This window comes from Lactuca virosa, chromosome 4 (genome assembly GCF_052849685.1).
Source record: "Lactuca virosa cultivar CGN04683 chromosome 4, Lactuca_virosa_CGN04683_v6, whole genome shotgun sequence".
In the NCBI taxonomy this organism is placed as follows: Eukaryota; Viridiplantae; Streptophyta; class Magnoliopsida; order Asterales; family Asteraceae; genus Lactuca; species Lactuca virosa.
This window is the reverse complement of record NC_136429.1, coordinates 243,549,345-243,564,606: the sequence shown is the minus strand read 5'-3', so window position 1 is coordinate 243,564,606 and position 15,262 is coordinate 243,549,345. Positions and strand designations below refer to the sequence as shown.

General features: G+C 42.7%; 1 protein-coding gene and 1 non-coding gene across 2 annotated transcripts; one reads left to right on the top strand and one right to left on the bottom strand.

The window, feature by feature from the left end:
* Nucleotides 1-893: 893 nt before the first annotated feature.
* LOC145105764 (uncharacterized) lies at nt 894-3,450 on the bottom strand. Its single transcript, XM_079042837.1, has 3 exons — nt 2,602-3,450; nt 1,797-2,297; nt 894-1,613 (listed from the first exon to the last, which is right to left on the bottom strand). The coding sequence occupies exons 1-3, from the start codon at nt 3,448-3,450 to the stop codon at nt 894-896; spliced, it is 2,070 nt and encodes a 689-aa protein (XP_078898963.1).
* LOC145110106 (small nucleolar RNA R71) lies at nt 2,960-3,066 on the top strand. Its single transcript, XR_013709487.1, has one exon. It is a non-coding gene; the product is annotated as a small nucleolar RNA R71 (small nucleolar RNA).
* Nucleotides 3,451-15,262: the final 11,812 nt, after the last annotated feature.

Genomic DNA, 15,262 nt, shown 5'->3' with positions numbered 1-15,262 from the left:
GCAAACCAAGAGATTAGAATTAAAAGAAACAGCATAATGTCCAGTCCAGAATTCACGTCGTGAGTTCGTCGTCGCACCATGAAACTATCCAATTTCTGTACAAATCGGGCCAATACAATACTTGGGGTTTTGTGCTAAATCATATCTAAGTACATTGTAGGCACATGCAGTAACGATTTCAACATTTAGGGTATCAATCTTTAATAACTAAAGAAAAGTAAACCCTAACCCCTAAATCTAGCAATTAAAGCAATAATAAACAATGGGAAGAAGATTAATGTACCAATTTTGGAGGATTACGTAAGCAAAAAAGGATTAAAGAACGTGTGTCGGCCGGAATCGAACAAGGGGGGACCAGTCGCCTCTTTCACTTCGTGGGAATAAAGAAATGTTTGGTCAAAGAGGGTTCTGTGTTCTTTAATCTGTGGTCCCGAGTATTTCAGGATTCACGTCGTGAATCCTAAAAGGTTCACGTCGTGAATTCAGTCTGGGCTTAAAAATTGGGCTATTCAATCTATACCAAAACTGGACTGGACTAAAAATAATGGGCCATTTAATTTTAATAGAAAATGGGCTAATTATGGATTAATGATATATTGTCCGTTACATCCTGAACTCACGTTGTGAATAGTGATAATTCACGTCGTGAATACTGTAAAATTTTTATTAATTTCAAATTTGTCTATTAACTTGATTCTTAATAATTACCATTTAATTTTTAAGGACCTCACACTCAGTGTGTAATTATGAATATAGTGATTCGGATGATATGATCGATTTCCTAAAAAAAACTAAAAAGGCAAAAAGAAAAAGAAAGAAAACGCAAACCAAATTCGGGTTGCCTCCCGAGAAGCGCTTCTTTTTTAGGAGTCTTGAGCTGGACTCTGTGCCTCCTACGTTGAATCATCAGAAGAGTCCACCACCTGAATCTTTTGCTCCTTGAAACGTCTCTTGTAAGCTTGAACTCGACGAATATACGCCTTCTTAGAATTCTCCTTTTTAGCCTTGACTTCGTCTCCATCGAGCTTGCGTTTGATCCCTTGAGTCTTCAATTTTTCATCATTTTTAAGCTTCATAATATTCTCCTCCTCCTTCACCACTGGGCTAGTCACCTTTGATGTAACCTCCTCTTCATCACTAGACATATCATCACTTTCCTCACTTATCAAAGATGTTGGTGTTTTATAAGCAAACACCTCGAATACAAGTGGAACAGAAGCTCTTGGCTTGGTGCGCTTGACTTGATGAATTGTTTTAATTTCTTCTTCCATAAGTTTCTCCAATTCTTCAAGCTCATTATCATCTTCAATATTGAACACTTCACCTTGAACATCATATCCTTGGAAACCATCTTGTAGTCCAAAAGTTTCTTCTTCATCACCAACCCTCAACGTGAGCTTGGATTCTCGAATATCGACAAGAGCCCTAGCAGTATTTAGTAAAGGGCGACCAAGAATGATGGGGACATTCACATCCTCTTTCATATCCATCACTACAAAGTCAACTGGGAAAACGAATTTCCTAATTTTAACTAGGATGTCTTCTACTATCCCTCTTAGGTGAGTCACTGAACGATTTGCCATGTGGATTGTCATTTTTGTAGCCTTCATCTTCTGAATATTTAACTTTTGGTAAAATGAAAAAGGCATTAAATTAATGCTAGCCCCAGAATCGGCTAAAGCATATGTCTTCAAATTATTGCCAAACTCACATGGAAGAGTGAGGCGTCCAGGATCTCCCATCTTCTTAGGTATCTCTCCCAATACAGCCCTTGAGCTTTGCTCACTAAGGATCACCTTATAATTCTTCTTCAATTCTTGGCGAGTGTCTATCAGATCTTGGAGGAACTTCGCGTATTCTGGAACTTTTGCAAGTGAATCAATAAAAGGAGTATTAATAGAAATACCCTTTATTTGTTGAATAAACTCCAGGTGTTCCCTTTCCAGTGGACTAAGATGTGCTCGAGACGGAAATGGTAAAGGCGGGTGATAAGCTGGAACAGATACGAAATTCTTCTGTTCAGACCGAGCCCACGACGTGAGCATAGCGGGCTCACGACGTGAACTTGGTATTCCAGCAGATTCTTCATTTTCGAGTTTTGTCTTCTTAGGCTTTGGTTCAGATGGCTTTGGCTCCACTTCTAAAGCTTCTAGGAATTCAGAAATCGCCTCTTCTTCAGTATCAATGGCCATGACGTGAGATTGGGTCTTCTTTTCAGGAATTTGTGGAGACAATCTTGTATGTACCAAAGTAGTAAGTTGACCAAGTTGAACTTCAAGGTTATTGATGGAAGCTTGCTGACTTTTTTAATAATGATTGTTGGTCAATCATCATAGCATGATGATTCTTCATCATAGTTCTTTGATCCTCCATTGCAGTATCAGTAGCATCATGCCTTTTTTCTGAAGCTTCCATAAACTTCATTAGCATGGTCTCTAGTTCAACTTTCTTCTCAGCTGGTGATTGCTCTCTTTGGTAGAAGCCCCGGCCAGTTTGCCTAAATTTCTCTTCTTTTTGCTTCTTGTATTCATCGTAAGGCAGCCACTCCTTCTTTGGTTTTCTCCAATCTTCATCGTATTTGTCCCCACTTGAATAGCAAACTTGAGCTTTCTTGTTTCCATATTCATCCATATTGCAATCTTTTGTCAAATGTGGGCCACTACATCTCTCGCAACCAACTCGAATTGCATGAATTGATTGGTCCATTTGGGTCAATCTCCTATCTATAGTGTTAAGCATTGCCATCACAGTAGCCATCTCTTCAGTTTGTGTACTTCCACTGCCTTTTATTCCACCACGCCTTGGGTTATGATATTCATGAGAGTGCTTTGCAAATTCTTCAACCAACACCTTGATTTGATTTGGGTTTTTCTTTGTAAGCGGTCCTTGCAAATCAAGAAGTTGATGCGTCATGACATTTACTCCATCGTAAAATATAGATACTTCTTGTTGGATGTTGAGGTCGTGATGAGGACAATTCCTTAACAAGCCCTTGTAACGCTCCCATGCCTCGTATAATGACTCCCCTGGTTGTTGCTCAAAGTTGGCTATCGCCTTCTTGAGTTTAACTATCTTGGATGGTGGGCAAAACTGATCTAAAAACTGCTCATGCATTTGAGCCCACGTAGTTATTATGCCATGTGGAAGTGCCTTCAACCAGTCTTTTTCAGCTCCTTTGAAAGTAACTGGTAGCATCCTCAGCAAGACAGTATTTCTCTCAACATTTGGAACATTAAAGTAATCAACAATGTCATTCACTTCATCCAAATGTTTGAAAGCATCTTCGTGATCTTTTCCATAGAATGGAATATCCTTAAGTGCAGTAAGGATGTGTCCCTTTAACTCGAATGTGGCATTAGCAGGAATTGTAGGGTGTACTAAACCCGGCCCCACATCATCTCGAATGCGCTTTTTGTAGTCCTCCATGGCCATCTCATCAATGTTCGCCATTTCGTTCTCCGGCTCGTTCTCGGGTTCACTCGTATAAAGTCCAAATTATGTTTCTGATTCGTACTCGGGCTCGTGTGGATTAGGAAATTGATCGAAGACTTCAAACTTGCTCTTTGAGGCTGAACTCGATTCTCCCGTTTTCATTCCTGATTTCCTTGAAAAGGCTGATTTCAGTTCTTGTAAAGGCGACTTCTTATTATTCTTTTTGTGCAGCGTAGACTCCGGATCTTCAAGCGGTGGCACCAAAGGTGTGTTGGATCCTCTGGTCATCAACTCCTGCAAAACAAAAAAATGAAAAACGTAAAACTGAACAAGAACTAAATAAAAATTTCCTACAGACTGGCCACCACGTCGTGGTAAATACTACCACCTCGTTTTGTCGCAGAAAAACTAACAGAAAAGAAAATCACAGAAAATATAAAAGTTACTGAACTCACGTCGTGAACTTAAGGTTCACGTCGTGAGCCTAGTACTGGAAAAAAAACTAAGCTGAAAAAAAAGTAACTTTTTGAAGGTTTTACCCCACAAAAAGGATCAATCAACCAAAAGCAAATAAATCAAACAAATCAAATAAGTTGTTCCCCGGCAACGGCGCCAAAAACTTGATGGGTGCAAATAGCTACACCTAATTTTATTATTTATAACCTAACTACCTTAACTAACTAATTGCACCTAGGCAGTGTACCTAGTCAGAATTATAGAATAGTTGGGTAAGTCGGGTGTCGATCTCAGGGAACGGTTTTGACTACTTAATTTATCTACTATTAAACTGACCTAATTTTAGAGCAAAGAGGGGATTTTATCTGATTTTGCAAGACCAGACGAACTTAAATCACAAAATTCAATCAATTAATTAAAAACACTCCTGTCTAGTTTGAATCCACTTCTTTATTTATGTTTAGCTAATAATTATGGATTATCAAAGTTGGTCACCAATTATTATGTAATTAGCAATTCAAGTCCAAATTTACTAATCTTTTTACCAATTCATGGACTACCTTGTATGGTCACACATAAGTAAAACACAAAATTAGTTATTAATTATAGGTGAGCTATGTAAGATTTATCTAAGCAAACACGATTATGGTCATAAATTATGTCCTCTAGCACAGCTAAATTAGTTACTTTTATCACTTATCTAAGATTTTGGTCGATCCTAGTTCTAGCAATTCAATGTTCACTAAATCACTAGGGTTCAAGTTCATGTAATTTAATGATCACTAAGCTACACAGAACATGAATTTAAGCAACTAAGAAACTAAAATAACATGCTAGGTAATGATAATCAAACACAAGCAATTTACCAACTAATCGAATTCAATTGTCATTAAGCTAAAACATAATTTAGAAGCTTCATCTAGCTAGACAAGAGCTGCTAGATTCAGCTACTCATAGTAACAAGTAAGCAAAAGCAAATCAAATTATCAAACATGTTCATAACTATCAAACTAATTAACTAATTATGAACCTTTACTCCTTTTGATGTTGAAGGCCTTTTCCAGAACTCTTCTTCTCCTCAAAATCGTCTTCAGGTAACCTTCCAATCAGCCAAAAAACTCCCCAAGTCGTAATGGGCAAGGGAATTTATAGTTTTATGATTTCCCGAGTTCACGTCGTGAACAATAAGGATTCACGTCGTGAATGCGATCTTTTCGTATTCGACAAGGACTCTTCCACCCGGAGCCCATGACACTTGGATAAGACCATGTGGGGGAGCCCATGGCTTGTCAGTTAAAGACCATGGGGGGGGGGGTACCCATGACGCTTTAGTATAAGACCATGTGGGGGAGCCCATGACATCCTTATATGTTTGTATGCATGGCTTATGTGTTATATGTGGCTTTTATAGCTAATATGAAAAGTGAGATGTGGATTGTGTGTGGAGTATGCTCTGGGGAACTCACTAAGCATTAGCTTACAGTTTGTGGATTTGTTTCAGGTACATTTGAGCCCAATGGCAAGGGCAAGGCTTGAAGGCACGGCGTTCACTCTCTCACTCAGGCGTTTTATGGGACACTCTGATGATTTGAAATAAAATTGTATATGATATGAATTTTGAAAGCAATTGTATTTAAGAATTTATGGTTTATGGAAATACTTTTGGGTTAATCAAAATGAAAAATTTATTTTGAAAATTTGGGTCGTTACAAGTTGGTATCAGAGCCTTGGTTTGAGGGATTCAGGCACACTCTCGGGTGTGTCAGGACTCAAACTAAGGAGGTGATAAAATTGTTTTCAAAAAAATAAAATAAAAGTTAGAACTTTTAAAGAATGAAAAAGATGAGAGTGCAATGCGCGTGATCGGCCGAGCCAAGTAAGTAGTTCCCCAATATGATTAGCCATGTTATACTAATATTTGAGCTATGATAATTGTATAGATGTTGCTATGTGTATGCTTTAAAAATTGTATACGGTTAGGAGCTTATAGCCTTAGAATGATTGATTTGGCCTTATTTCCTATTCCTTATTTGGTTGTGGTCCTAGGGTAGAATCTCTTATTCGAAAGTCTATTTGATCCTTTTCTGTGTATAATTTGCATGCATAAAGGCAACCTGATATGATTGGTATGATTGATGTGGGTAGTGCAAATCTTAGGATCGCCTACGATTTGAGAATATGCGGTAGTCTGTGGGATATGATTTATTTTGGGACGAACTGGAGTTATCAGGTAGAGCCTTGGGGAAGGTACAGGTAGGTGTGGAAGGTAGTATTGGGCCCGTACTTCTGAAAGCATAGGACATGTACCCAAACCATTGTTAAACCTGGAAGCTCTAAGGAGGACCAGTGTGGGAAGATCCCCTCTATGGACATCCTGATCATTATGTTTTATGGTATTGCAGTACAGTATTGTGGTGACACGACATGGAGCTGGGGGATCAGAATCGGGATCTGGATCCGAGTTTGGCGATGGTACCGAGCACATCGACGAGAGGCTGCGTGAGCTCATCGCAGCCGAGGTTACGAGGGGCATCCTTGACGCCACCCCAATTATATTTGGGATGGTCAAGGAGGGTATGATGGAGATTATGGAGGAGAGGCTCAGGTCATTCAGAGTCGAGATTGATGCGGATAAGGTTGGGGCCCGAACTCCCTCATTCCGGGAGTTCAAGGCGTGTGGGACGCCGGAGTTTTTTGGGGTCAGGGACCCCATTGTTATCCGATGCTGGGTGGCGGAAATTAAGAACGCCGAGCGCACGAGTTCTTGCCCTGATGCGGCGAAGGTGGGATTTGCTTCATGTATGCTGAGAGACAGACCCGAGACTGGTGGGGTGAGGTGACCAGCCATGTGGGAGCAGCCGGTGTGGTTGAGATGACATGGGCCGAGTTTGTTCGGATATTCGATGTGGAGTTTGCACCGCCTATTGAGGTGCAACGGTTTGTGAGGGAGTTTCATGAACTTCAGCAGACTACCGAGATGGTGGCGGAGATCACCGCCAAGTTTCGGGAACAGGCATTGTTGATTCCACAGTATGCTACGGATGAGGACATGAGGAGGACGGGGTATCATTCCATACTGAGGGATGATATCCAGGAGTTTGTGAGCTTCACAGGGTGTAAAACCCTGAATGAGATGGTGGAAAAGGCCTGTGAGCGGGAGATGGAGTTGGACCTCCGCACCAAGCGGAAGACGGAGCAGGCATAGACAGCGATAGGTCAGACTAAAAATCCTAAGACCTCGGATTCTTCCAGCAGGGGCCAGCAGGGCCGTGGTCGGTGTGCCAAGTGCGGCAAACCACACAATGGAGCTTGTCGGATAGCGGGTTCAGGGTGCTACGCATGTGGCCAGCCGGGCCACTTGAGCAGGGATTACCCCAAAAAGGGCTTGATTTGTTTCCACTACAACCAGACTAGCCATAAAAAGGCCGATTGTCCGAGGTTGAAGGGAGGGGGAGGAGCAGTGGCAGCGCCTGCGCCCGTCACGATGAGGATTACTGATGGCCGCCTTGCTAAGGCAGATGCCCCATCGGTGAAGAGTCAGGCATTTCAGTTGACTACCGAGGAGGCTTGGACAGAGCCAGACGTCGTGGCTGGTATGTGTTTATTCTTCTCTACTCTATATTTATTTGCACTGCTTATGTGTACATTGTGCTTATGTATAGGGACCTTTTTGGTCAATGGTATGACGACTCATGTTTTGTTCGATTCAGGAGCTACACGATCGTTTGTGTCTCTTGTGCGTAGCAAAAAGTTTCGGGATACGCTGGGAACCTTGGATTCCCTACTTGAGGTGGAGATTGCGGATGACCGTACCGTGAGTGCTGCGAGGGTGTATCGGGACTGTGTCCTGAATATACTCAGAGAGGTTGATCTAGTCCTGATACCCTTGCGAGGGATGAAGGTGATTGTCGGGATGGATTGGTTGGGGGCAAATGGGGCCATGATTGATTGCGAGCGCCAACTGGTGAGGGTTCGAACCCCAAGTGGGGGAGAACTGGTTATTCATGGAGAGAGGGCCTCGCAAGGGCCAACCCTCTGTTCAGCTGCAAGGGCTAGGAGATTGCTTCATCAGGGTTGTTCGGTATTTTTGGCTTATATTTCAGAAATGAGGGTTGAGGCCATGACAGATGTGGGCAGTGTGTCGGTTGTATAGGAGTTTCGGGATGTCTTTCCCGAGGAGTTACCGGGAGTGCCTTCGGAGAGGCAAGTGGAGTTTCACATTGATTTGGTGTTGGGTGCTGCTCCCATAGCGAAGGCACTGTACCAGCTAGGACCGCCCGAGATGCAGGAGCTATCTACATAGCTTCAGGAGCTGCTAGACCGAGGGTTTATCCGTCCGAGCAGTTCCTCGTGGGGAGCTCCGATCCTGTTTGTGAAAAAGAAGGATGGATCACATAGGATGTGCATTGATTATTGAGAGCTGAACATGCTAACGGTGAAAAACCGTTATCCGTTACCGAGGATCGATGATTTGTTCGATCAACTACAGGGTTCGTCTTGGTTTTCCAAGATTGAGCTTCGGTCAGGGTATCATCAGATGAGGATTCGAGAGGAGGATATACCAAAGACAACTTTTAGGACTCGGTATGGGCACTATGAGTTTGTGGTGATGCCATTTGGGCTCACCAATGCCCCAGCAGTGTTCATGGATCTCATGAACAGAGTGTGCAGACCGATGCTGGATCGGTCGGTAATCGTTTTTATTGATGATATCGTGGTCTATTCTAAGACCAAGGAGCAACATGATCAGCATCTGAAGGAGGTATTGGAGACACTGAGAGCGGAGAGACTTTATGCCAAGTTCTCCAAGTGCGATTTATGGCTGCGAGAGGTACAGGTTTTGCAACATATCATCAACCAGGAGGGCATTTCGGTTGATCCAGCCAAGGTCGAGGCAGTGATGCGGTGGGAAGTACCGAAGAACGCATCCGAGATCCGTATCTTTTTGGGTTTAGCTGGCTATTATCAGAGATTCATCCAGGATTTCTCCAAGATTGTTGTGCCTTTGACCCGCTTGACCAAGAAGAATGCGACATTTCAATAGGGCACAGATCAACAATTGGCTTTTGAGACCCTGAGACGGAGGTTATGTGAGGCCCCGATTCTAGTACTACTTGAGGGGTTAGATGATTTGGTGGTGTACTGTGATGCATCGATCTCAGGGTTAGGCACAGTACTGATGCAGAGGGGGCATGTGATAGCCTACGCCTCGAGGCATTTGAAGCCTCATGAGGCGAATTACCCCACTCACGACCTGGAACTGGGGGAAGTGGTGTTTTCCCTCAAGATTTGGAGGCACTACTTGTATGGGGTACGGTGCACGATTTATACTGATCACATGAGTTTGAAGTGTTTGATGGATCAGCAGAACCTCAACATGCGGCAGAGGAGGTGGTTGGGCGTACAGAAAGACTATGATTGTGAGATCTTGTACCACCCAGGAAAGGCCAACGTGTTTGCTGATGCTTTGAGCCGCAAGGTGGCCGGTTCCCCGATCAGGAATGTATGTTTGAGGATGAAGGTGATCTCCCCGTTGCTGGATATGATCAAGGAGGCTCAGGTCGAGAGTGTGAAGAAAGAGAATTGGAAGATAGAGAGGATTCGGGGTCAGTATCCCGTGTTTGTTAAGGATATATGTGGTCTCCTGACGCAGTGTGGTCGGGTGTGGGTACCGGTAACTGGAGGAGTGAGACAGAAGATATTGGAGGAGGCATACAATTCTAAGTTCTCTATACATCCGGGAGCTACGAAAATGTATAGAGATATGCCACTGAGCTACTGGTGGCCCTGCATGAAGCAGGAGATCGCTTGGTTCATGGAGTGGTGCTTGACCTGCAGGAAGGTCAAGGCCGAGCATCAGCAGCCTCATGGCAAGGTTCAGCCGCTACCTATTCCCATGTGGAAGTGGGAGGAGATGATGATGGAATTCATCACGAAGTTACTGAAGACAGCGAGGGGAGTGGACGCCATATGGGTGATTATGGATAGATTGACGAAGAGTGCCCACTTTATTCCGATCTCTGAGAGTATATCGGTCGAGAAGTTGGCAGATATTTATGTACGAGATGTGGTGGTTAGACACGGGGTGCTAGTGTCGGTAGTCTCTAACAGAGATGTTCGATTTACATCTAGATTCTGGAAGAAATTCCACAAGGAACTGGACACTCAGTTGCATTTTAGCACGACGTACCACCCCCAGACAGATGGCCAGAGTGAGAGGACGATCCAAACACTTGAGGATATGCTTCGGGCATGCGTGTTGGATTTTGGAGCAAGTTGGGATACATACCTCCCTTTGGCAGAGTTTTCAAACAACAACAGTTACCATGCCAGTATCGACCGACCCGCATTTGAGATGTTGTATGGTAGGAGATGTAGGACCCCGGTTTGTTGGGGGTGAGGTTGGACACTGGGTCATGGGGAGCACTGAGTTAGTGCTTAAGACTATCGGGCTGGTTCAGCAGGTGCGTGACCGGCTGCGGGTCGCGTAGAGCCGTCAGAAAAGCTATGCTGACCGGCGACAATCGGATCTCGAGTTCCAGGTGGGGGACTTTGTGTTACTAAAGGTTTTGCCATGTAAGGGAGTCATCAGGTTTCGGAAGAGGGGCAAGCTAGGGCCCCGATATATTGGCTCGTTCAGGATTTCGGCCCGGGTCGGCAAGTTGGCCTATCGCTTGGATCTGTCGGATGAGCTTAGTCAGATTCACAACACCTTCCATATGTCACAGCTTTGGAAGTGTGTCACTGACGAGGTCGCAGACGTATCTTTGAACGACATTCAGGTGGACGAGAGCCTAAACTACATTGAGGGGCCCGTTGCGATTCTAGACAGGAAGACCAAGCTCCTTCGGAACTAATAAATGAAGTTAGTAAAGGTGCAATGGCAGCACCGAAGGGGCTCCGAATGGACATGGGAGCCGGAGGACGAGATGTGGGACCACTACTCGGACTTATTTAGGCCAGCAGACTTCGAGGACGAAGTCTAGTTCAAGTGGGGGAGACTTGTAACTCCTATTCCAGGTATTATTTTATTTATCTAATTTTTAGGGTTTTGTGCATGGACTCGGCGAGTTGGGGAGCTCCAACTTGGCGAGTAGAAGTTATTATGAGGACACGGATTTTCAATCCTACTCGACGAGTCAAAAGGCCCCGACTCGCCGAGTAGGCGCTGTAAAGGAAAACCCTAATTTTTAGGGTTTGCACCCTATTTAAATAACATAATCCGCCTCTTGTGACCTCCCTTACCACCCTTTTAGCCAGAGAAAACCCTAGTTGGACCTTGCACCTTCTTGAGTGAGAGAAAGAGCTTTTGTGATCAATTTTGGTGTGTTTGTGAAGGATTTTAGAGCTTGAAAAAGAAGGAGCAGGGAGAGAAGCAGTAGATCCGACATCTACATTGTATTGGCCTCCATCTTGAGGTATAAAGTCATTACCTTGAGCTCTAGTTGCTTAGATCCCTTTTCTTGGAAGTAAATGGCCGTTTTTGGTGCAAAATGGAGTCATACTCGGATCTGGACTTATCACAAGGATATGGTTCCAGATCTGGACCTCTCTAGGTCCCTAATGGCATAAAGTTGCTCACTTTATCCAGCTTAGGCCCTTTCCATGCACAAAAACCTTGTAGGAAGCTTAGTTTTGATGTTTTAGCCTTGTGAGGCCTTGCATGCACGTAAAGTTAAAGACCCATTTTGTAGTATGTGGTACACTAGCTGTGATAGAGATATGTAGTAGGATACACTCGATGAGTCAAGGTCAACATGGACTGGACTCAGGATGGTACTCGGCGAGTGTGGTACTCGGCGAGTCAGCATGGGATTCAGTGGACTGGACTCAGGAGTAACTCGACGAGTTGCTAGGATACACTCGACGAGTCAAGGTCAACATGGACTGTTGACCTTGACTGTTGATCTTGAATTTGACTAGGGTTGACTTTGAGGGTATTTATGAGATTATGACAAGTTAATCACATGTTGATTATAGGCAGTTGAGAGGGAGCAGTGCGTGGGATATATCTAATCTTGGCTTGTCAGTTCAGCATTCGAGAGGTGAGTCTCCTCACCATACCAATGGATCTAAGGCACCAAGGCCGGCCCATTTTGTAGTATGTGTAACACTAGCTGTAATAGAGATATGTGGTATGATAGTTAGCTATATGCTAAGTGGCATGCTAGTGATTATATGAAACTTGCAGGGAAGACCATGGGGGGAGCCCATGGCACTTGGATAAGACCATGTGGGGGAGCCCATGGCTTGTTAGTTAAAGACCATGGGGGGAGCCCATGGCAGTCGTATGAAAGACCATGTGGGGGAGCCCATGGCTTGTCAGTTAAAGACCATGGGGGGGAGCCCATGACACTTTGGTATAAGACCATGTGGAGGAGCCCATGGCATCCTTATATGTTTGTATGCATGGCTTATATGTTATATGTGGCTTTTATAGCTAATATGATATGTGATATGTGGATTATGTGTGGGGGTATGCTCTGGGGAACTCACTAAGCATTAGCTTATAGTTTTTGGATTTGTTTCAGGTACATCTGAGCCCAATGGCAAGGGCAAGGCTTGATGGCGCGACGTGCACTCTCTCACTCAGGCGTTTTATGGTACACTCTGATGATTTGAAATAAAACTGTATATGATATGAATTTTGAAAACAATTGTATTTGAGAATTTATGGTTTATGGAAATACTTTTGGGTTAATCAAAATGAAAATTTTATTTTGAAAATTTGGGTCGTTACAATTAGATTACTAACCAACATTATCATCATCCAATAAGTTCTAAACTCTAATCATTTGAAGCTCAATACATTTTTCTGATCGAATTACGACCCAAAATCCTGAAACAAGAAACATCCTGAACTAGGTGTTACAACTCTCCCCCATTTAAATTAGACCTCGTCCTCGAAATCTGTCTCGGTTAGAATCTCTGAAAACAACACCAACAATCCATATGCTACCTCCAATTACTTTATAAAATTAAAGCATTCATAAAGAAAACCCGAGAGACCTGTCAAAACTCAACTGATGCCAACAAACAACCCAAACACTTGAACGTACTCAACTGCAACAACTACCCATCTCTCCCCAACTGTAAGACCCAACTTATAGCAAAAACCATTCAAACTAGGAAAACTGTAACTACAACATAACTTCATTAATACAAGATACAAGACTGGGAACCCGTCAATCTGACTTTCAGAAACCATATCTAAAGACCGATGATCATCCACTCGCTATATCTACCCCTCGTCCTTGACTAGGAACGCCACCAAACATGCAGAACAAACACTCAAACATTACGATCATGAATTTCAACCAACCAATATTAAAAAAATATGCCCAAAAGACCTCAAGTACACACTTGACTTCCTCAGAAGTCATCACTAACCAACCGCTCCTATGAGCGTAACCATGGCCATTCTAGAATAACATGTGGCATCTAAACTCTCATACAATTCAGGTGCACAACCATCTGACAGTTCATCCAAGAGACCTATAACCATTCTATCACTGATAACTTAACTCACATGAAACCATCTTCACAAAAAAACGAACAAGAATCCACAAAGAAAAAGCTCATCAAGGAACTGCCGATACACTACCGTGACTTTTCAAATAAATCAATATCCTACAAATGTCCAACCCAAACTTGTTGGCCACTAAGTCATTAGTATCAACACCATACTGCTCAAGCTCCCAACTATGCCAAGAAGGCTAATGAGCTAAGACCCAAGATCTCATCTAATCGATTCATATCCATTATGGTTCACGATACGTCGTGACACCATCCAATCATTGGCATGAGAAACTCACGACTCAAAACCGATCTTGGTATCATCCAACCACGGATATGAAGACCCATGACCAGTACCTCAGTAGGCCTATAGACACACGACCATCATCCTACCAATGCAGGAACCCATTCAACATCCCTACCAACACTAGTCAACCACCAAACGAGCCATACAATCCAATAGTACATAAACCCCACCGCAGTCTAGACCTCTACTGATGCAACACTAGTCAAAAACACGGTCGTACGCAACCAAAGAATAGATAGACAGTTGAACGCTTGCTCTAATTGAAAGTAGGGATGAGCGTAGGCGGGTACCCGCTTTAATTATCTGGAACTGGAACCGGAACCGGAACCGGCGGTTCCTAAAATGTTAGAACCGGAACTGGTGGGTAGCTGTTCCAATACCGGGTACACGGTTCGTTAAATTTGTTGAATTTTAAAAAATTATAAAAGTATATCTATTGTAAATTTACAAGAAAGTTACCAATAAAATCAATATGTAATTTACTACGTACTAAAAATAAAGATTAGAAAATATCATTCTCTTGAACAATATGACGAAAAAATATGTGCAGGTTTCTTAAATCATATAAATAAATTCCACTGATTTTCATGCAGGGCCGGTCCTGAAAAATTAAATATTGTCAAAGGCCCAGGACAAACAAGAAAAAAAGGTCCCTTATATTTATTATAATTTTTTATTTGTAGCTAAAAATATATAATAAAAAAATTAGGCCCTGTGCAGCTGCTCACCTTGCCCCTATCAACACCCCTATGTTTTCATGTATCTTAAATTCGTACTTTTGATATAAAAAATTCAAACAATTGAAGTCCATAGTTATATATATATATATATATATATATATATATATATATATATATATATATATATATATATATATATATATATATATATATATTGGTTCCGATGGGTACCCAGCGGGTAGTGGTTCCGTAAAAATAAGAACCAGAACCGGAACCGCTTAAGGCGGTTCCGATTCCGGAACCAACGGTTATGAGGCCATTTCAATTCCGAAAGTGGGTACCTAGTTCATTTTCTCATCCCTAATTGAAGGAAATAAATCAAACAAGAACCATGAAATAATTCGGACCAGGTGTTCTCAAGCTATCATACTCAATCTACATGTACCCCTCATGACAATATTTGATGGACTACCACAATACACACCTTCAAGAGGACACGTAACCAACCCTAGGTCTACTGCATTCCTTCTTCATTACAACTTTACCCAAAAGTTGAAGTACCAGCGGATCTAACGGGCTATGAACGCCAACTACTAATAGAAACATCCTCATGAAAAACTGAAACAAGATCTCACACTTTAATTAAAACTGAACGCATCCAACCAATACGCAACTAACCTGATAAAATTTCCAAATTTGAGGGGAATTCCAAAATCATCTAGAAATCTTGTTAGAATCCTGATTGGATCAACCCAAATACTAACCCTGCCGATGCGATATTCCTAAATCGAACTCTGCGTAGATCCATGATCACACCTAAAAACTGAACAACACCGCTCTGAGTTCCGAACTTCCAATAACCTAGGACAGT

What these genes read in the sequence shown, in the direction of transcription:
- LOC145105764 (XM_079042837.1), bottom strand. Translation starts at nt 3,450, where the DNA reads ATGGCGAACATTGATGAGATGGCCATGGAGGACTACAAAAAGCGCATT. An exon ending in ATGGAAACAAGAAAGCTCAA is followed by an intron (nt 2,298 to 2,601) that starts GTTTGCTATTCA and finishes TAAAAAAGTCAG; the next exon opens with CAAGCTTCCATCAATAACCT. An exon ending in AATTGAAGAAGAATTATAAG is followed by an intron (nt 1,614 to 1,796) that starts GTGATCCTTAGT and finishes TTAAATATTCAG; the next exon opens with AAGATGAAGGCTACAAAAAT.